General features: G+C 54.7%; 2 protein-coding genes across 10 annotated transcripts in view; both read right to left on the reverse strand.

Moving 5' to 3' along the window:
- Window positions 1–11,770, reverse strand: part of MYO18B (myosin XVIIIB) — a 77,396-nt gene extending 65,626 nt beyond the window's left edge. For 2 of the 3 annotated variants that reach the window (XM_075041130.1, XM_075041129.1), the window contains exons 1-11: window positions 11,525–11,770; window positions 9,365–9,502; window positions 7,926–8,660; window positions 7,613–7,679; window positions 7,261–7,373; window positions 6,890–7,066; window positions 6,015–6,213; window positions 5,015–5,157; window positions 3,803–3,903; window positions 3,180–3,243; window positions 1,108–1,252 (exon numbers count right to left, since the gene is read on the reverse strand). In XM_075041130.1, the coding sequence (XP_074897231.1) occupies window positions 1,108–1,252; window positions 3,180–3,243; window positions 3,803–3,903; window positions 5,015–5,157; window positions 6,015–6,213; window positions 6,890–7,066; window positions 7,261–7,373; window positions 7,613–7,679; window positions 7,926–8,660; window positions 9,365–9,502; window positions 11,525–11,770 (2,128 nt within the window). Of the gene's footprint in view, window positions 1–1,107; window positions 1,253–3,179; window positions 3,244–3,802; window positions 3,904–5,014; window positions 5,158–6,014; window positions 6,214–6,889; window positions 7,067–7,260; window positions 7,374–7,612; window positions 7,680–7,925; window positions 8,661–9,364; window positions 9,503–10,292; window positions 10,355–11,524 lie in introns of all 3 variants that reach the window. The other variant, XM_075041131.1, reaches the window with a different exon arrangement.
- Window positions 11,771–13,080: 1,310 nt separating this feature from the next.
- Window positions 13,081–21,168, reverse strand: part of GRK3 (G protein-coupled receptor kinase 3) — a 78,969-nt gene continuing 70,881 nt past the window's right edge. For all 7 annotated transcript variants that reach the window (XM_075041132.1, XM_075041135.1, XM_075041133.1 and 4 more), the window contains one exon: window positions 13,081–20,637. In XM_075041132.1, coding sequence (XP_074897233.1) covers window positions 20,476–20,637 — 162 coding nt within the window. In that variant the 3' untranslated portion in view covers window positions 13,081–20,475. The remainder of the gene's footprint in view (window positions 20,638–21,168) is intronic.

Consider the following 21,168-nt stretch of genomic DNA (forward strand, 5'->3'; position numbering starts at 1 on the left):
TTTGTGCTGAAATAATTGCGACAAGATTTCTTGAATATAGCACTCGATGCACTTATAGACTGACTTACAGGGTGCTTGGGACAGTAAGTTTGAGCAAACCAGCTCAGCTCACCCAGCAAAGCCTCTGTGGCCAGCACAGTAACTGTCCCTCCATCTGCCTTTCAGCTGGTCACTCTTAAAATGAGACACGTCTCCAAAATCTGCTCTCCTGAAAACTCTCATGGCAGAAGGACTTTTTTTTTTTTTTTTTTTTTTTTTTTGCCAAGAGCCTTATCACACACTTCAGCCTGAGACAGCAGGGTCATTTTTTAAAAGTTGGAAGGGCATTACAGGAGATGGAGATGGGGAAAGAGAACACCAGAGAGAAGGAGGAAGAGAACTCACTGTAAGTGATGACAGCATTCATCCTTTTAAAATAATTAATAAATGATTAATGGCATAAATTACCATAAGATGTGTTATGACATGTTGCAGAGACTTTTATAAATGTCTATGGCTTAGTTTATAGCAGCCTTTATGCAGCCCTCATAAATTGAAGTGTGTAAATCAATGTGGCTGTCTCTAAAACGGGTTAGAGCACATCTTAAAATAATTTATAAGGGATAAGGCAATTTCTGTATGCCTGTATTAACAAAGTCTTTATAAATACAATCTTCATCCAGACTCATCCTATTATAATTCAGTTACTGTATTAGGCACTCAAGAGATGATAAAATTATTGCTACCTGAAGCTGTCCCTTCGCGATGTCATTGGGGACAATGTGCCAACAAACAAGTTACCTGCCCCTGTCCTTCCCACAGAGCTGGCACAAGGTGACGACTTGCAGCCCCCATCCTGTCTGCACACAACCAGGGAACGGACCCTCTCCAGAAGCCCCCCACGGGGCAGGATGCCAGCACGCAGCATCGCCCAGCTCAAGGCAGCTCCTCCATGGGCAACGAAGAGCTCAGAGCCACGGGCCGTGCAACAGCCTCCAGGCAAGCATCACTCCCACACTCCCACACTGCCCAAGCACCGTGCACCGCTGGGACGTGCTTCCTCACCCTCCTCTAACTCCCAGCACCAAGGTGAGGTATAAGGAAAGGAGAGGCAGGAGCCCCCTTTACCTTTACAGGCGCCGGCGGCTCCCAGGTGGTAGATGCCGGCTAAGACGCGCCAGATGGCTGTCTGCTCCTCCGCCGTGATGCCCAGCGTGCCCATGGCAGCCCGGAGCTGGGCAAATGCCACCGAGGCTTTCTGCTTCTCCTCAGGCTGCAGGTGGAAAGAGATGGGAAGGGAGATGTCACTGCCTCTGCCGGAGCATCCTAGGCACTGGGGACAGGGGGATATAGGGATACACGGCAGGGGGGGAATGCCAAAAGCATACAAAAGCCATGTGGCCAGCAAGGAAAAGGCAATAAGGGACCCTAGGAACAGTTTGACAGCAGCGGGAGAAGCCCCCGCCAGGTTCCTCGAGAGCCTGGTGCTAGGAGCAAGCCTGGGTACATCTTCTCCTTGTACAACACTACATAATTCCCATTTGAGGAGCCTCTACAGATGCTGACCACATTAAGCGGCAGTTGGAGATAGACATTTTATACCTTCTCACTAATACACCCACCCACAGGTGAGCTGGGGCCAGCTGAACACCTTCCAGCCACCAGCACGACCTCAGCTGCCCACCTCCAACCACGGCAGCCCTGTCCACAAGTCAGTCCTGCAATTTTTTTTGGCAAACACAACCCCACGGCGAGATCAGGGCTTTCTCTGCCTGAACTGAGGCTGTTTTGTGCAGACACGTGCAGCCCCAGGGCCAGACACTGCACGTGGGCTCCAGCGGGCAGCATCCCCATCCTGGCAAGGACCAGCCTGCCTCGACTAAAGGACTCCAGCTCCTGCAGAGGCCTACGGGTCGGCTACTAATGAAAAAACAGAGCTGAGGTCTGCGATTTCTCCAGACTCAAACAAATACCCTAAATACTTGTGACACCGGTGTCCCCGCAGGGGTTATCCATCCCCGCTGGCTGCAGGGATGAAGGCTGGGATGCCGCCAATTAGATCTTCAGTCTCAGCATCCAGAGCACCATTCAGAAAGGAAAATCTGACAAATTTCCCCAAACTCCAACTGAACCCAGACACAGCACGCCACCGCTCTGGCTTTCCTTCTGGGCTGGTTCCAGAGCAGGTGAACAAAGTACTACCAACGTCCCTGTTAAGCCAGGCCAGGTTCTGGTGCAGGATTTCATCCCCTGGGGAGATTTTGGGCCATTCATCCTTCCACATCCCCATCCCCAGCATCCTGGGTTCTCCTCGGACAACCCCTCCGTGCCGTGCTGAACCAAACGACCAAGCCCAGCTTTCCCTTGTCCCCTTTGCAGAGCTCACACTCCCTGGACTGAAGAGATGCTGCTCAGAGCCAGTGCTGCCTGGCTCCTGCTGACCCTCTGCATCCCAGAGAGAAACCCCTCCGCGCTGGGATGGGGAACCCACAGGAATCGGGGGCTGTGAAAGGAGGGTAAAACCCCATCTCTGAACCCAAATCTGCTGCTGCATGAGCAAGGCGAGGACCCACGGTACCTCGCCATGCCCTCCATGAGAGCCGCTGCTCTCTCTGGACCAGAGCAGGTCCTCCCCAATGAACATTGAATATTGAATTCATCAATAGATGATGTAACTGCAAATTGCTGCGACTCATGCCAGCGCTTTGGCTCGTAAGCGATCTGCCTGGTCTTTGCAAACGGCTCACACTAATAAGGAGCTGGTGCTGGAAATCAACTGCAGTACTTTTAGCCTCTAAAAATTGCATTCTGGGCCCTCCAAAGGACGTGCTTGCCCCCCAGGAGCTGCTGCCACAGGGAAAAGCCATCAGGTATTGTTGGCCACAGAGCAGCAGGTTCCGTCCCCGGGGTGGACTGGGGGTGTCCAAAACCTGAGCGCAGACACCAGGCAGCGACAGCCCCGGTCCTGGCATCTCCCCTGCTCCCACCAGGCTGTCAGAGGGGTGCTGGAGGCTGTTTGGGCAGACCTTTCCTCACACCCCAACATTTGCTCTCTCCCTTCATGCACCCGGTACGGCAGCACCATCCCGAGTTGCCCAGCAGCCAAGGACCCCAACCTGTCCTCTAACCAGGGGTGACAAAGGGGGTGCACTGCAACATCCCGCTGCGGGTGGCCGCACAGCGCTGGCATTTCTCCCTACCTTCACAAACGGCTTAATCCCAAAGGAGTTGCTTTCAGCCACCTGGTGCAAGTGCAGCACTGTCCTGGAAGTAGGTAGAGAAAATGAGACTCAAGCTCCCTCCTCGCCTGCCCCCAGCACTCCCCAAGCCTCCTGCCCTCTCCTCGGGGAGCATCTCCAACACCCACAGAGCCCCTTTACGGCAATGTCTGAGGGACGTTGATGGGAAAGGCTGCTGTGGCTCTTGCCCATGTAGAGGGATGGAACCGGCAGCAGATGCGCCAGGCCCCTTCGCCTGGGGTAGCCCAGGGCCGCACAGCTTATGGGGAGAGCCAGAAGTGAGCAGGGAGAGAGACCTCTACCTCATTTGATCAGCCCAATTTCAGTTTTAGTGAAGGGGCAAAAAAAGCACCAGAAAATGCCCATTTCCTGGAAAATCTCTAATATATAAGTGTATAAATATCCCTGCAGCATTGCTAATGTGATCACTCTCACAATCTCTTTCTTATCAGAGAGGTCTCTTATACCCAAGAGCAAACTTGAGTATAAATCACAGGGGACCCCCTCGGCGATGGGAGTACCCATCAGCTGAGCAGCCAGGCGAGGAACAGAGCTGCCCAGTGCTGCGGGAGCTGTACACCCACCTGTGTGCCGCATCCAGCCCTGCCAGCATCAGGGGGAAGATGTTGAAGCTGCTCTCTCCGTTGGGCTGCTGGGCGACGCGGCCCCTCTCCAGCAGCATGGTCTGGGAAGGGAGCAGAGGCAGGCGTGAGTGGCAGCCCCCAGCGTGCAGGCAGGGTGGCCAGTGTGCCAGGGCATCCAGGCACACAGGGAAGAGAGGGGACAGTGGCACCCGGAGACGGGGAGATGCTACTGGGAGCTGTCAAGGAGGGGCTGGATTTCTCCTCGCAGGGCCACAGCTAGCTTCGGAGGCTGCTCCTCCAGCCCAGGGCTGTGTGCCGCAGGGCATGCAAGCAAGAGCCAAATTGTGCCCCAGGCATGCACCAAGGGGCAACATTTCAGCACATGGGTGCAACGCCCACGGTCCCTCTCTGCCTCCAGAGGTCTGGACAATGTGATGGCCCCAGCAAAGATGCTACAGTGTCCGGATCAGCCATTGCCTGGGCTTGGGACAAGCCTAGATGAGCCTCCAGCCTCATCGAGGCTGTTCTGTGCCAGCACTGACACCAGGAACAAGTCCCTGCATGGCTGGGACCCCCCCCTCCCCGATTGTCCCATCGTCTCATGAGCATCCCAGGATGGTACTAGTGGTCCAGAAAGTGAATGCTCCCGGGGACACTTTCCTGCTCCCGCACAAGGATGGCCATGTCGGCCATCAACTCCCTGCCAGTGCCCGGGGCAGAGCGGGGGCAGCAATGGGGCAGCCATGGGAAGCCCTGGTGTTCCCCCCAGCAGGCAGTGGCTCAAACCCTCTTCTCCATCAGACGAGCCCTGGGGGCACAGACAGCTCTGATTAAAGTGCCTTTGCATAACAGCCCTGACGGTGATAAAAGCCCTCAGAGGCTTCTGCTCAAGGCTGACATGTAAGGTGCTGCTAATGAAATGCTAAATTATACATTTCCTCATAAACATTTCATTCCGGTGCTGTTCTGCACTGCCTGCCAGGGGAGGGGCCGATGGCCTGGGGGGGACCCTGCCACACTACTGACAGAGCTCCTGCTCAGCTGCGATTTGGGGTACCTTTGGTCCAGGAGGAGAAGCAGAGCAGAGCATCACTCCTCTTGCCCTCAGCCTGGCCGGGAAGTGGCACAGGGGCTGTTCACCCCCATCTCGAGGACCCCCGGGTTCAGCCACAGCCCTCCCGTCTCACCCAGGCGACAGGGCCCATGGGGTACCTGGAGGTGAGCAGCGGTTATACGGCCGGTGGCACTGAAATCCAGTGACAGGACCATGGAGAAGCGCGTGGAGCTGCTGCTGTGGCCGGTGGTCACTGACCCAAAGGCTCCCAGCACTGTGAACATCGCCTGGATCTTCTCCACTGCAAAACCAGCACCAGCAGCCCCCTGAGCCACCCTGAGATGGCTGCAGCCCTGCATCTCTCTGGTCCTCGCTGGGAGAAAGCCAGACCTTACCACCGCTGCACCAGTGCAGCCTCAGGGCTGCAAACAGGTGCCGGAGGAAGCTTCTCCTCCCGGCTGCACCTCTGCATGCTCCTCCCGGGGCTCTGTCCCAGCGCAAAGGGACCCAGGGCACCAGCTGGGCATGGGGTTATTAGCATCCTGCTCCACAAGGGCACATGTGCACTGGCCAGGGGGGATGTGCCACCCTGCTCCAGGCCACTCATCAGCCCTTTTCAAGAGCATGGTGTGCCCGGAGCTCACCCAGACCTCCGAAATCCAAACCTGCCCTCTAAAGCTACTGATTGCTTAACAGCGCTTCCTCTCACGTCACCAGTAACTTGATCGGATGGGAAAAGTGCTGCCCCAAGCATGCAAGTAATTCCCTTGTGGTGCTTACTCGGGTGTTTATCAAAATAGCAGATCTGTTGGGTCTGGGATGGGTAAGCGGCAGCGGCACTGACAGCCCCGCCGCTTGCCTGCCTCCGGGCTGCAGCCCCGCGCCCCGCCGGCCTGTGCTGCGCTTGTGCAGCCGCACCGAGCCACCCCAATGAGGCACAAATCAGAGCGGGAACGGGTCAAATGAAGGCCATCGGAGGGAAGCAGAATCACCTTTGCATTAGCATGCACTCTCCAGCCTGCACGGACACTTTCCGTGTGCTGACCGCCCAGTGCCAAGCACCCCGCAGTCCCGCTGCCAGTGCTTGGTGCAATGCTGCCGGGGCTCGCTGCATCGCTGCCGGGGCTCCGAGCTTGCAGCGGCTGCCCGGCCCCGTACCTGAGACCGTGCTGTCCACGCTGCCCGCCGTGCCCACCAGATACTCCAGGGCGCTCTGGCAGCACGTGGTCTTGCCAGCCCCGCTGCGCCCCAGGGGCACGATGGCCTGATCCTGCCGCTGCATCAGCAGGTTCCTGTAGGCTCTCTGTGCCACCGAGCAGATGTGCGGGGGCATGTTGTCCCGCTTCCCCTTGAACGCCTGTGGGCAGGGAGAGAGTGGGAGATCACATCCCAAAACAGGCTTCTTGTATAGAAAATCCTGAAGGCACGTCACGCTCGGGGTGATGGTTTCTCCCCAAGGTGCAGAACCCCCCCGAGATTCCCAGGGGAAGGGGAAACGCTGCCCAGCCCTGCAAGCCTAGCCTCACCGCACCAGTGCCGGGGAGAGGTTTGGGGACCCACCCAGGGGACCCGCACCAGGACCCGCTCCGGCTTGCCTGTGAGCAAAAGCTCTGCCAAGGCAGAGCCCTGGGCCCATTCCCTCCCCAGCCCCGTCCCCCCCCCCCCCAGACTGCTTGGGGGGTGCAGTCACAGCAAGGCAGTGATTTTCTCCTGGAAGCCAGGAAAACTGTGCTGGGAGCGGTGCCCAGCTGTGAGCATCACTAACCCCGAATGATCCCAGCCCCAAGTAACCTCAGAGCATCCCGGACCCCGAGCATCCCCCCGGTCCCCGAGCGCCCCCGGTCCCGAGTGTCCTCAGCGCATCCCCCGCCCCGAGCATCCCCCGCGTGTCCCGGCCGCGCTCTGTGACGGTCGCACGGTGCCATCTGCCGGCACGGCAGCGCCCGGCGCCCTCCGCCGCTGTCCCCACGGGGGTCGGTGAGCGCTTCCCACGGGAGATCCCGGCCCACACCCCCCCGGGTCTCCCCACTCACCTTCCCCGAGGTGCCGCTGGCGGCGAAGCCGGGCCTGATGGCCACGAGGCTGGGCCCGGCGTGGGTGTAGGGCAGCCGGGCCTGGTAGCGCTGCTGCAGCGTGTTCATGGCGCTGCACTCGTTAAGGTTGACGAGCGCAGCCAGGTCCTCGGCGTAATCCAGGCTGGGGGGGTTAGTCTGCAGGAAGAGAGCCAGAGCCCCCGCTCCAGCTCTGCCATCGCGGCACGGGTCGTGCCGGACCCCACCGGTACCCCGGACTCATCCAGTCCAGGACGGCGGCTGGAGCGCCGGGGTTGCCTGGGTCTAATCCTGCCCGGGCGCCGCCGTGGGCTCCCAACCCCGCGCCAGCCAAAACCGAGGAGGGGGCTCACCCGCTGCACGCTGTCCTCATCCACCTCGGTGACGCTGCCGTCCGCCTCCCGGCGCACCCTCACCCTCCCTGCCGGCAGCTCGGGCGTCCCCACGTCTGGCTTCAGCTGCGTGGCTGCAACGAGAGGCCGATGAGTCCCTCCAGTGCGGTACGGCCGAGGAAGCTCAGGGCAGAGCCGGCTGCGGCACGAGGAGCTGCCAACGGGCCGTCTCCAACCGTGGCCCCGCTGAGGTATGGCCGCGGCACAGCGCTGGCACAGCACCCGGCGCCCACCCTGCTCCCGACACGCAGCCGGGCTGGAGACACCTCTTATCTTCGGTGCTGGGAAGTGAGGGCAGAGGAAGGCAAGTTACCGAGCGTGAATCCATCCTGCTGGATGAGCCAGACCTTCTCCGCTTCGTACCAAACATCCCTCGGAGCCTGCGGGGAGGAGAGAGGGGAATCGTGCAGGAAGCAGTGGAAAACTGAGCTGGACAAACTGCATTTGCCCCATGGACAGAACACTTCCAGCCAGAACCCCTGACCCTCCCTGGCAGCCCGAGGGGGAACCTTCCCCCAGCCCCCAGCTGAGCCTACGCGAACGGGAAGAGCTGCATGAAACCAGAAAAATGGCATCAGTGGCCCGAGACACGGGGTAACAGCCTGGCAGGTCCGCGGACACGTTACCTGCTCCTTGTCCATGCTCTCGCCTGTTTCTTTGCTCTCTCCCGGTGTCTCTTTACCCTCTCCTGGCTCTTCCTTCGCCTTCCGCACCTCCTTTACCACATCTTCTGACTTTTCTTGGATTTCTCCTGGCTTCCCCTTCAGCCCCTCTGACTTGGTTGCAGTTTTTCCAAGCTTTTTGATTTCCCTTGGCTCCTTCTTGCCACCTTCAACATCTTTCTTCATCCTCTCCGGCTCCTTCCCGGCCAGCCCCGGCTCCCTCTTGGCTCTCTCCTTGGCTGGGGGCTCCTCGTGGCTCGGGGATGCCCCCTCCTCCTTGGTGCTCTCGGGGCCCGTCCCCTTGGGTGCGTCCCCCTCCTTCGCTGGGATTTTGCTGGAGCGCTGGGGGTCCTTTCTGGGTGTTGGGGCTGGAGCCGGGGGGCTGCCCCTCGGGTGGGGGTCCTTGGGGCTCTTCTCAGGGCACGACGGCTTCGCTGCCTTGGGAGCCTCCGGGCGAGGGGTCTCCGCTGGTTTGGGGACAGCCGCTACCGGGCCAGGCGCAGGGGACGGGCCTTTGCTGGGGACGGCCCCCAGCGCAGCCCTCCTGGGCTGCAACTCCTTGCGTGGGGGGGCCAGGACCCCTTCGCCCCCCTGTCCCTCCGCGTGCAGCCCGTTCTGCAGCGACTGCCCCTTGCTGACCACCTTGCCTCCGGCAGCTGGGCCGTCCCCGGCTTGGGCCTCGCCGTCCTCTCCCGTGGGCTGCCAAGCAAAGGAGAGGAGACGGGTCCGAAGGGGACAGGGTGAAAGACCAGACGGCGGCCCCACGAGCCGCAGCCCGGGGCAGGATGCCCGCGCTGAGCACAGCCTGGCAGGACACAGCTCCAGCCCTGACCCACTCGCTCTGGGCATGGCTGATGGCTGCAGGTGGCTGCCCAGACCTGGCTGCACAGTTGGAGTTGGTGGCGGCATCCTCCTCCTCCTCCTCCTCCTCCTCCTCCTTCTCCTCCTCCTCCTCCTCCCTCCTGCTTGGCCACATCCCGTCCCTCCTGGGGACCCATCCCACGTCCTGGGTCACCACTCGGTTCTGTGCCCAGGGACACCCCGCACACTCCCCTTCCTGCGCTCAGCGAGCTGAACTGGAGAGCCTCATGCTCTGCTTAATTACTTGCCTTCCAATTAAGCAAGTCAGGAATGGCAAGCTGCATTAATGAAGTCTCCAGCATGAATTGCTCAAGGCTGGCGGCTGGCCTGTGGCCGACGGCACGCTGCGAGCCCCAGCCTTGCCATCCAACCCCACTCGTGCAAGAAAAAGCCTCAGGCTCCTGGCTGGGGCCGGTGTCGTGGGGCCCCGCAGCCCCCCGGCCCCCAGGGAACTGCTCTGGGCTGGGGACAGCCAGCACCAAGGCAGGACACCCCAGCGCTGCAGAGGGTTCAGCACCACTCACCTCCTCTTTCACACTCACCTTAGTTTCCTTCTTCAGTTTTGCCGCCTTCGCCTCCTTCTCGGTCTCCCGCACGAGCTGCTTGATGAACCCCCCAGGGATGACCGACAGGAGCAGGGGTGGGGGAGATGGGGGTGGCACCCGGTCCTCGTCCCGTATCTGTTTGCAGGAGCAGAGGCTGGGTTACGGGGCATGGCATAGGGACGGGAGCCCCGGCAAAGCCAGCCCCCTGGGGACGTTAGTGGCACGAGCAGCAGAGCATCAGCACCCCGCTCCGCTGGTGGGGCCGGCCGCAGGCATCTTGCAGGTTGCCGGCGAGGCCACGGGCCGCCCATGAGCACCAGACTGTGGCGAGCAGGAGGAAAAGCACAAAGAAAAGCCCCACAGAGAAGCTCCGAAGTTTCCACACACCGCCAAGGGCCGGGTGCTGCGGGGAGCCCACGTGTGCCGCCGGCTCTGCCCGACACCCAGCAGCTCCGGCACGGCCACGGGAGGAACCGTCCCAGCTGCAGCGAGCCAAGAAGCGCCTCCCGGCATCACCACGGCCACGTGCAGACCTGCAGGTCCCTCCATGCCAGGCCCCAAGCTGAAACCCAGCCCCACTTCCCACAGCTCCCACAGCAAAAGGCTTTCCCGGCCACACCACCGCACAGCAGCACCAGCACCAAGCCCTGCAGAGTCCCACGAGTCTCGGCCCTGCAGGGAACTGCACGCTCTGAACAGCAGCAAAATCGCTCAAACTAGAACATTCAGCCTGCAAAGGTGCCCGGAGCCGGCAGGGTTGGACACAGCATGAGCAACGTGCGCGGGGAGCCGAGGGGACGCCGACCCCAGAGGCGTGCGGCAGGCTGGCTGCGGTGCGGTCCCCCCCCCCGGCACCGAGCCCCCGGGCAGCCTGTGAACATCCAGCCCCAAAACACCGCTGGTGCCATCCTGGACCGAGACTTTCCTTCTGCTCCCAGAGCGCCAGACGCGAGGAGATGGCCATGCCGGCAGGGAGGTGGGACGGTGCTGTACGGAGAGCCGCGGGGCCGCACCGGGTGCATGAGGCAGAGAGAGAGGAGAGAGTTAGCCAGGGGCTCCCGCTGGCCCTGGGGCCATGCCAGAGGCTGTGCCGGGGCCGGCAGACCATGACCTTGCCGGGCACAGCCCCAGTCTGAGCTCACGGCACCAGGTGTGGCACGGCAGCCATGGCACGGGGGGACGTGTCGTATGGCAGTCGTTTGGAGGGGAGGCGGTGGTGCTGGGACCCCACTGCCCTGGCCTGAGTGGCACAAGGTGGCCGTGGGAGCCCGCCCGTGCCCCGTTTCGGGCTGCTCCCAGCTTCACCTGTCAAGATCATTCATGCACCGAGCGGGTCAGGGCTCATCTGGCCCTGCCGCTCGCGCCGGCAGCCACATCTCCTTGTACAGTAAAGGGCAGGAGCGCCGGGAGCGGCCAGGAGCCGGCTGAGGAATGTCACTTGCCTTCTCGGGCGGCAGCCCCAGGCGCCACGTGCCCTCGCTCCCGTCAGGGACCGGCACTGCCCCCACACTGTCCCCCCAGCCAGGGCTCTGAGGCCGCAGGGGAGAGCCAGCCCCGAACGGCACAGCCGGAGCCCTGAGCCCGGAGGGTCCCTGCGGCAGGGCACCCTGCACCCACCAGCTGGAGCTGGATCCTCAGTCCTGCTCTGCACAAGAGGAAACTGAGGCACGGAGGGGGACATGCCTCGACCCAGCACACAGCATGGCACGAACAAGGGCCGGGGATCGCCATCACCACCACTCCGGCTCCCTTCACCCGGGGAGCAGGAGGCAGCCCCGTTTGGGACTGGTCCCCATGCAGAATCTGGCCGGGTACTCGCTCCTGCTGTCACCCAGGACCCGTTGCCATCCTGGTGGGTGCCAAGAGCCGAGGCCACCGAGTAACCCCCAACCGCCCCTCCTGCATGGGGCAGGGAGCACTGTCCCCATCCCCGTCCCCGCTCCCATCGCAGCCCTCCCAGGCACCTCTTCCCGGCACACACCGGTGGCTGGAAGCCGCTCCCAGAGCCCGGGCTGCCACTATCACCATCCATTCCCATCTAAAAATAGCCATTCCTGCCGAGGGGCCCACGGTTTGGCTTCCAGCACACCCAAAAAGCTCCTTTCAGACCCTTATCCCGGCCCCCCACCCCAAAGTCCCCCCCCAGAGCGACCATACCTGGGTGGGGGGCTGCGGGCACTGGGGCGCTGACAGCCCCACGCTGGCACCGGGCTCTGCCGCCGGTGCGGGACCCCCGGGGAGCCGGAGAGCGAAGGCGGCGTGCGGGCGAGCGGCGGCAGCGGGGCAGCGTGTGCTTCCCCCCACCGCCCCCCTGCCACAGCGGCAGCTGAGGTGACACATGTCACCGCTAAAAATAACCACGCCGGTGGCACCGGGGCCTCGGCTGGGGAGAGGCGGTGGCATCGCGGGGCCCTCCCGTTCCCTGGCCTCTCTGCACCGCCCGGCACATGCGTGTGTCACCCGTGCCCTCCCCGGCACGCGTGTTCGCGCCCTCCTGGGTGCAGACGTTTGCACCCCGCAGAAGCGGGGGAACCGCTGTAGGTTGACGTGAGCCAGCCCGGGGTGCTCTGCTGCTGCGGGAGGGGACCCCAAGCTGTCCCCGGGGACGGCAGGTCAGAGCTTCGGCACGGGGCTCCCTTGAGCACCCCGGCTCCCCCCCCTGCCAGCCCCAGCCCTGGGATGGGGGAGGCTGAGCTGGGGAGGGACCCGAGAGCGGCGCTCAAAATAACCTCCCGTCGGTGGAAAGAAGAAGTCACCGCGGTGCTAACGCCAACGCGGCCGGCAGCCTGGCCGGGGCAGGTGGGGAGGCAGCGGGCAGGGGTGCCTGGCACTGCCATCCCCAGCTTCACCTCCCTGCAGAGCTCTGCCAGGGACAGAGCACGCAGAGGGGACATCGGGTGACCATGCGGGGCAGACGGTGACCCTTCGGGGGGGGGGACACCGGCAGGACCTGCGTCCCACCTGCCCCAGTGCAGCCGCCGCCAGCGTTCAACACCCAGCCGGGGGGTGCAGGATCAGGCCAAGGCCAGCTGCGAAGATGTAACCCACCCTCCTCCGCTCTGCATCTCTCCCGAAGAGCTCCAGGGACGTGCCCAGGGCATCAGCACCGACAGCTGGAAAAACTCTGTTAATAAAAAAGGAAATAGGATTGTTAGTCTGCAGTTGCCTGGCAGGAGACCGAGGTTTGCCCCAGGCATCTCACCAAACCCCATTTCCACGTGGGAATGGCACAAGGACATGTGGTTTTGGATGATCCTTCACGTGGTCCCCGATGGCACCACAGCCACGGGGAGCCTGGCTGTGCGCAGGAGCGGTCGCTGCTGGGGTGCCCCTCGCTGCCGAGCATCAGGGTCCCTCCCATGCCTTCAGAAAGCCACTGTTCGTCACCCGTAACACACCTCATAGTCCCTGCCAGGGCCATTTTTTGTGCTGCTCCAGCACAGCGGAATGAGGATCACCTCCAGGGCCCTCCTCGCCGCAGCGGGCGCCATCCCATCGGCAGGAAACAGCCAGCGCGTCCCCCAGCAGCCACCCGTGGAAAAAAGCACGAACAAACACCGTGCACGTGAACGGCGGCTTCTCCAGCCACCAAAGGACTTACCTCTGTGCGGGGCAGCCAGGGGCAACGGGGCGCAGGGGGTCAGGCAGCCCGGCACAGCCCCGCCGGCTGCGTGGGAAGGGGCAGGCAAGACCGAAAGAACCAGGCGGCAGCACACACGCAAAGGACGGTTTTTATTGGGGTTCTCGTCGTATGAGAGCAGTTGTACTGACCAACACACAGAAGCAGCTTAGCTGTGCCAAAATAATCCTTTAAAAAAATAATGGCGGAATTAACTAAGTCTGGCACATCAGTCACAAATCGCCGAGGACTGTAAACTCTGAAGATAGTCTCTGTGAGAAGTACTACTGGAACGTGCAGCAGCATACACCGGCACGGGGCACACCCTCCTCCGCACAATAAATATGAAAAGAGCCAAGTACATAAAACAAAGAATGATTCTCATAGATACAATATCTAAAGTTATTTACAGATACTGGCTTTTCTCATCATTAAATTACACATTGAAAACAGGTTCTCTTTCAATATATCTCTTTAAATCACTAGTAGCTATTCATGTGAATCTGCTCCTTTTTTCAAGGACCAAATGTAGTCACTGAAACAGTGCTCGTAAAAATACCTCTCCTAGGATGCTCTCGCTTTATTCTGTTTTTCAGACTCATTTTTATTTGCCATCTTACCTGCTCTCTGATCTCTCCTTAAGGAAAAGGTGCCTGCTACAGCCAGGAAAGCCTCCTCCCAGCCCCACATCCAGGCAAGCCCCTATCTACACTCAGTCCGTCTCCTTTTCCCACCTGGCAGTACAGCGAGTTACACAAACCCAGATAAATCCTGACCCTGGACGAACAACCAGGTTTCTGATCCCGTCCCCAGGTTTTCTAACGAAGCCCTGCTTGGGCACACATCAGGTTTGCAGCACTGGGCTCAGCGCTATCCCAATCACGTCACGTTTCTGGTGGATTATGCCAAAAAAACACGATCCCACCGGCACCGGCGCGGCTTCACACCCGCCGCTGGCCTCTCCCTCCCTCTGGGTGCTCTTGGGCAGAGCGGCTCAACACTACAGCTCACTCTTCAGCCGCAGAAACAAAACATGACCAGGCAGGCATGAGAAGGGGAAAATGGAAAACAAGGCAAGAGCTACTACGGGGGAAAAGCAGCTGTCCCCTCCCTGCTCCGGACAGCATCTCAACAAGAAGAGGTGGCTTCGGTGGCATGGCTGGCAAAAGCCAAATTTCACCCTCGAGATGTCATTCAGTTAAGCCCTGAAGAGATGTACTTCAAGCTCCACCACAGTGGAAATTCAAAGCGCATGCTTTAATACCTCGAGTGTTCCTCAAACTGCAGAGGCCACGATTGCAACTGGAATTATTTTTAGCAAATGAGTTATCTGACAAATTTCATGCTATTTTTGTGCCTTGCTCGGGAAGGAGGTGCCTGCTTTGGTTATCTACAGATGTGCCCAGCGGTTGCAGCGCTCCAGCAAATGCTTCTGGCAGGGGGACCGAGCCCGCAGGCTCTCGAGCTCGGCGGGCCGATGCCGCAGAGGACAGCAGCACGGCTGAGCCCCGCTCCCCACCTGGCCAGCCTGCCCCGCGGTTGCTGGCAGCGAGAGGCCAGCTCATGAGGTTCGCCTTCCCGACACCCCCGGGGGACGGTCCCTGCCAGGGTCCCGGGGGTCCCCGCTCCCCTCCTCGGCCATGGCACGGAGGTGACGAGCACGGTCCTGTGCCAAGGCCAGGCATGGGCCCTGGCCGCCCAGCTCCCCCACACTCCACAGGACACCTCTCCTGTCTTCACAGGCTCTAGCCTATTTTTAAAGACCAAGTAATCACCCTGAAACAGCAAAAATCGTTTCCAGTAAAAAGGTTTTTGCAACCATCGATGCCGGTTAGCCCATCTCTGCCCTACCCCAGAACAAGCCCGACGTAAGCCAGCGCTCTGAGCAGACCTGCACCAGCGCCCAAACTCTGCAGCCTCTCCGGGCTCTCCTGTCCACTCGCTCATTAATCTTGGAATTAAAGAGCTTTGCAAATATCTGAGCTGATGTCTGAGCTTTTTCAAATATCAAGCCGATTCCTTGCCCCAGTTTAAGGCCATTAATTCTCATTAAGCCAGCACAGACTCATGTGAATAAAAGCTTGCTCTCTGGAATGCTGAGGAATAAAGGAGAAATTTAGAAACATCCAACTAAGGGTTTTATTTGCAAGGGTTTTTCAGATGTTTCTGCATTCACGAGCCACTGCACTCCGAGATGGTCCTGACAGTGCCTGGAAGTCACTATGCTCATAACAGAAGGGTAAACTGGACAGACTGATGGAAACTATTTCGACTTTATTATGAAAAACAGAATAAAGCTGACTGATCCTGCTTGAAAGGAACTGCCATTTCTATACACATACGGAGCAGAAATTCTGTGGAATGTCAGAAGTTGGAGAAACATGTATTTAATAAATAATATAAAATGCTTTTTTGTTAAAATAGAATTCTTGGTTTTATACCTACATAGCATAGCAACCTTTACATAAACAAAATAAAGCTGAGTCTGTGGTGATTAGTTTAACACAAAATAAAAATACAATTTAACAATAGTATTAAAACAGCCAATGTTCAATCCACGCAATATGTACACCATGGAATAGAAATCAACAGAAAACAAAAGTAGATTATCTCGAAATTCTTCAGACATTTGGATATACATATGTTCTCTGTATACTTTAGATATTTTCCTTTTTTTTACAATATTAAAATCAATACTATGCTTTTTCAAAATACACTTTTCAGATTTTTTCTTTAATTTGTAGAATTGACTCATATTATTCAACACAACTAGAATTATTTACTTTCTACTGTACACTTCAAAATAGTCCTTCCTCCATATATATTTAGAGTGTGAGCATTTTGGAGTTAAAGTAACTGTATCATTGCCATCTGCTGTGTGGGGAACAGTGAAACCAGTGTGCGATTGTGAACATCTGCAGTACATAGATATGTACGTGATACTAAAGAACAATCCAGTCCTAAAACTGATCAGCTGCCAGGAAAACAGCAACACACAGAGGTCCAGGTATTTCACTTTTCATGAGCTAATTTACTGTAAACCTACAAAACGTTAACACGCAAGTCATCACTCACATCAGGGCCTTGACCCTTATGGTGGCAACGCTGCCATGCAAAATCAAGACCTCAAGCAGTTCTACTGGACATCAACAGCATCCACTTTACAGGATCGCAACTTGGATAAACAGGTTTGGTTTTAGCACCAAATACACAAAATGTCTCCTATTATCTATGCACTAGAATGCAAACACTTGCATTTATAGTAAAACCAAAACCAACCCGATGATCCTATTTCCTTTTTTTCTCCCTCGACAGAAAAAGCGGGAGAAGAAAAACTGCTGCGGAGAGTTGCTGAAATTAAGGAAAATTCAAATGTGACTAAGCTGAGGTGGATCTCCTGGAGCTGTGTGCCGTCACCCTTGCACCACAAGCGCAGCGCTGTCCCTACCTGCCAGGTTTCCCATCCGCACATCCAACTATCAGCCATGAGTGTGCTCAGAGTCTGTTTTTGAAGCCTAACGGGGGGCAACATACCGGGAACATCAGTGCAAGTTGGATCAGCTCCGATATTTACACCAGCAAGGCTTATCTCCCAGCAGTGGTTTGAGAAGTAACTTGTGAGACTGCAGCCGTAGACTTTGCTAGACCAGTGACAAGACATAAAGCTCAAACGCGACTAGTACGAAGAAGCTTTTATACTTCAAAAACCAGATAGCCTACACTTAGATGAAGGATTAAAAAAAAAATAAAATTAGCAAATGTTCCTTTAACAGTTTCATGAATTTGCCAAATAATTACCAAATAAATTTGAATAATAAAAATTGCCTAATTTATACCTGCAATGACGGGACGCCTCAGCTGACACGGTGTCCATGGAACACTTTACAGCACCAGCCAAGCTCGTGCCCAGCTCCAAACAGTTCCTCAGTTACACTCTGCTTGCAGCAGGAATAACTGGTGCTTTGCTTCTCCTGCACTTAAATTTCAATTCACAAAAGTCTGATTTTGACTAGAATTTGCTGTATCCCTATTCTTGAAGTGGGACATTAATGTACAGCAACTCCCACATATGAAAAATGTCACCCTTCCTCAGAGTGGAGGGAAAGGCAAAGGGAAAGGAAAAGCAGAACAGAGCTGCAGCCCTCCTAAAAGTCAGTGACACCCCCCCCCCCCAAGCCCAGCTCCTGCAGAAATTACCATTTCTACCATCACGTCACTCACGCACTTGCTTTCCAGGATCTAGTCTTACTGCATTTGTCAGCTTGTACGTCAGAGACAAAGAATAATTAGAAAATAATCCCTGCAGCACTGAAGGCATGTGGATGTGTCAGGGGAGTGTTTAATATGGCTCTATCTGGCATGTAATTCTCTATTTTGAAATATAAGAAACAATTCCCGTACATGCTCAAATCTTCAGTACGGCTGATTTTTTTTTTAATGGACTTACAGATGATTTGTTTAAAAGTCTGTGTTTAATCATTCACTCAGCTCTGTTGATGCCCAAAGCTCTAATTTCTTTTATCTTTACTTCCCTGCGCATTAAAAAAAAAAACCAACAGAAAATACCCCGGTCCTACAAATGTGGTCAAAATGCGTAAAAGGCAACGCTGTGCCTTATGTTCTCTGCGTTCAGCAAGATTTTCTACACATACAGCTAAAGACCCTCATGTAAAATAACACCACCAAGAATCTTTGTCCAAGAAAAAAACTTCAGAGAATCTGGTACCTAAACCAGGAACAATCAGTTCAGAGCAGTATCTGATATTTTGCTTTGAAGGGCAGAATTCCAGCTTTCCCTCCATACCAGCAGATCCAGTCCCTTCCACACAGAACTCCACTTGTTACTGGGATTCCAACTTCCTCCATGCATATGCAAGTTTTTCGCTACGGTAATCTCTCCTTCTGTCCTAACAGCACAGTCATACGTGAGTCGCAAATATTAAGCTTTTATAAATTGTCAATAAATCAGTTGACTAAGCAAAACAAATCTTTTACTATTCTGCTCCCATCTGACATTGGCAAGCAGTGCTGACCGATGGCACAATTCAGCTGCCGCGTCCCTGGATGAGGCAATTAAGGACCATGCTAACAAGCATGGTTCTAGGCCTATCCCAATTCTGTTACACTTCAAAATATGCATATTTCCCTAAGTCAATATACAGCCTTCATTTCATATAAAATCTACCATTTTGAGGCACAATTTCCCAACTACAGATCTGTCCCTCCCTTTCTCATAGACACCAGCGTCCAGAATCTATGGTACGTTGCATCAGAAACTGCAAACTCTACCAACAAGGATGTAGCATAAAAAGCAACCATGGAAAACAACTAAAAGAGAAAAATGGAACTGGTCATGAACTAAGAAAGTACGAACAAGTGACATGAGAACAAAGAGCGGTTTTTATCACAATCTGAGGGTTTTTTCCAAATCAAGAAGAAAAATAACAGCATTGCATGGTATTGTAGGAAAAGCTTAACAACATCCAGTGCACAGTCAGCACCAGGAAGATGAGACATTTTCTATTCCAAACCTCGGTAAATACCACACTACTCTTCAGAGAGGATGCCGAGATGCTAAACATCACTTACCAGTAAGAATGACAGAGAAGCTGGTACTCTTTATACAGAATAATTTGAAAAATAAATGGGGAAATAATCATTAAAAGATATCACCTGACTCACAGGGGGTATTTTCCAAAACGCACTTTTTCTTTAATGCTGCACCAGATGACAAGACAGAGTTCGTGCAGTTGTGAAAGCACATGCTATGCAGAGTTAAGCCACTCCCACTTCTAGAAGCAAATACATCCAATTTTATTACAAGTGTGTCCAGGACAAACAAACACTTTCAAAATAATTCTCCTGGTTTTGCCCATTTGTACTTTTCTACAAGGAAACAGGTCTAGAACTCTGTGGTTATCTGTTAGCAACACAAGCTAGACAAACTGTGTGCACCAGGTGGACAGAATAAGCTGTTGGTGCAACCTCTGCTCCCATTTACGGAGATGCAATTCCCATCGTCTTTAGGAACCATGAGAGTTGTACCACCGTACTCAGGCAGAAAATGTTTTTTAAGGTGTTTACTGAATCAGAAAAAAGCTTAAATTAAGCCCTGACCTATCTCTTGCAAAACATCACAATAACCAGGGAAAGGCTGACTTCACATGCTTAAAGTTGTCTAACAATTAAGAGATTATATCTTTACTTTAGCAAGAGTTTCCACATGACATGACTGATGCCTCAAGTAGAATTAATATGTCTGGCATTTGATCAGCTTGTTTTGTCAGTTCCATCCTCAGTATTCTCAGACTGTTTTCAATGTGGACAGTTTGAACTCTCTAGAAAAGAAAATTAAAAATCCTTTTGCAAGCCAAGCCATGTGATGTGTGCACGAACCTCCTGAGCTGAGCTACAGTGAAAGTCTGGGATATCTACGCTATGAGAACACACTTGCTTCATGTTTTTGTGTACAACAGAGAAGGATCCACAAGTCCCATAACTGAAGAGTGATCCAGAATACGTACCGAGGTACCCAGACATTTTAACCCAGTACATGCACTAGAATGCATTGGATTTGAATAATTCCTTTTTAATTTTTAAAAAGTGCAGTTGACCTGAAATGGAAAAGAACTGTCTTTATGTTCACTGTAAACTTGTCAAAAGGAATCTGCTCTTTAAAAACTGTGCTGAAATAGTCAATTTATACAACAGAGCACTAGATGAAGCTACCGTAAATTCCTCTTCACCAATTATTACTCTATTGCGTCAGTTATAGTACTGCATATACGTAGAAGAAGCAAAACGGTGGTAGCTACTATTAGTGAGTACAACAAACCAAGTGAATAATTTGAGTTCAATGTTTCCATGAAGTAGCAATAACATTTAAACCACAGGACAGTAAGAATTCAGTACTTTGAAGTGCATAAGAGTCACACTGTTGATCATCAGCAGTATGGAGAAAGGTTATTATAAAGTCAGCAGTAATGGTCAGAAAGAACATGGCAACACGACAGATTAAAGGTTATCCAACATGGCAAGTCTGCAGCTCCTTCCACAGCTGAGGGGTTTGTCGGTATCACACACACAAGTGTAATCCTAGCCAGCAGTAACCATTTCAGTCTCCAGGCCTGGTACGCACCAAACAAGGGTATTGCAGAGAAAACAGTATCTTCCTTCCATCAGTAGTTCTAGGGTAACGGACCACATTTTAGACACCGCCAGGGTGCGGGAATGCATGGGAGCAATATGCAGCCTCTACGCTTGGTCATTTCCACCACTGCCAGGAGCATGAATTCACTTGCCATTGTTCCAGTCTTCACAACCTCCAGAGACAGAGTTCTGACATTATCCCACGCTGTAAACATCTAATTCTTCCTCTTCTAAGCACATCCTGTGTCCAGGATTGCACAAAGTAATTCATAAGGATTCTGTGAAACTCAGCCTGTTCACGAAGTAGCTTGCCCTAAGTGAACTTTGTTCTCTGTTTCTCCTACAGACCATTGCTATTCCTGTGGCTGAGCGGTGGTTTTGAAAGCTCTACAACTGTTGAGCGAGATTTATTGAGAAACTTTGGAGCCCGACGCAGCAACCTCTGTGCCTCAGTAAAAGCTTCTGTCAGCTCTTTTTTCCACTGAACAAATTCTGGGTCACTCTGAAAGAGATACAGAAGTAGTTTGGCACTTCATAGTAAACTGCCAATAGCGTCTTCTCTCTTAGATAGCACTTTAAGCAACTCATTTTAATTTTCCGAAGGAATGAGTAACTTTGGATATTGAAAATGCGCAGCCCTTTGCTTCTCCATCACCCCGCTGAAGCCAGGCAAGGCAGCAGCAACTATGGCTGGTCAAAACGTTTTGAGGACTTGTGTACTTCCTCCCTCGCAAACACATTAGCTACCATCAAATAACTGCAGTGAGACACAAGCCAACAAGGCCTCTGAAGCCCATGTAGGTTGAGAAGTTTTGAAATTTTTAGCTATTTATTAAACTGAACACATTTTGGCCCAAATACCATTGAAATCCATGACAGAAACTGGCACAGCTGCAGGTTTCCTGCTTTCAAAATTCAAGCATGATAAAAGCTCCCTGGTTTTGCTTAGGTTCAGCTTTGCTTCTTAAAGTACCCTTAGTTAATATGGAACGGAGGACCTAAAAAACTTTTCAATTGTTTTATCATATGCAAA

This window comes from Buteo buteo, chromosome 11 (genome assembly GCF_964188355.1).
Source record: "Buteo buteo chromosome 11, bButBut1.hap1.1, whole genome shotgun sequence".
Classification (NCBI taxonomy): Eukaryota; Metazoa; Chordata; class Aves; order Accipitriformes; family Accipitridae; genus Buteo; species Buteo buteo.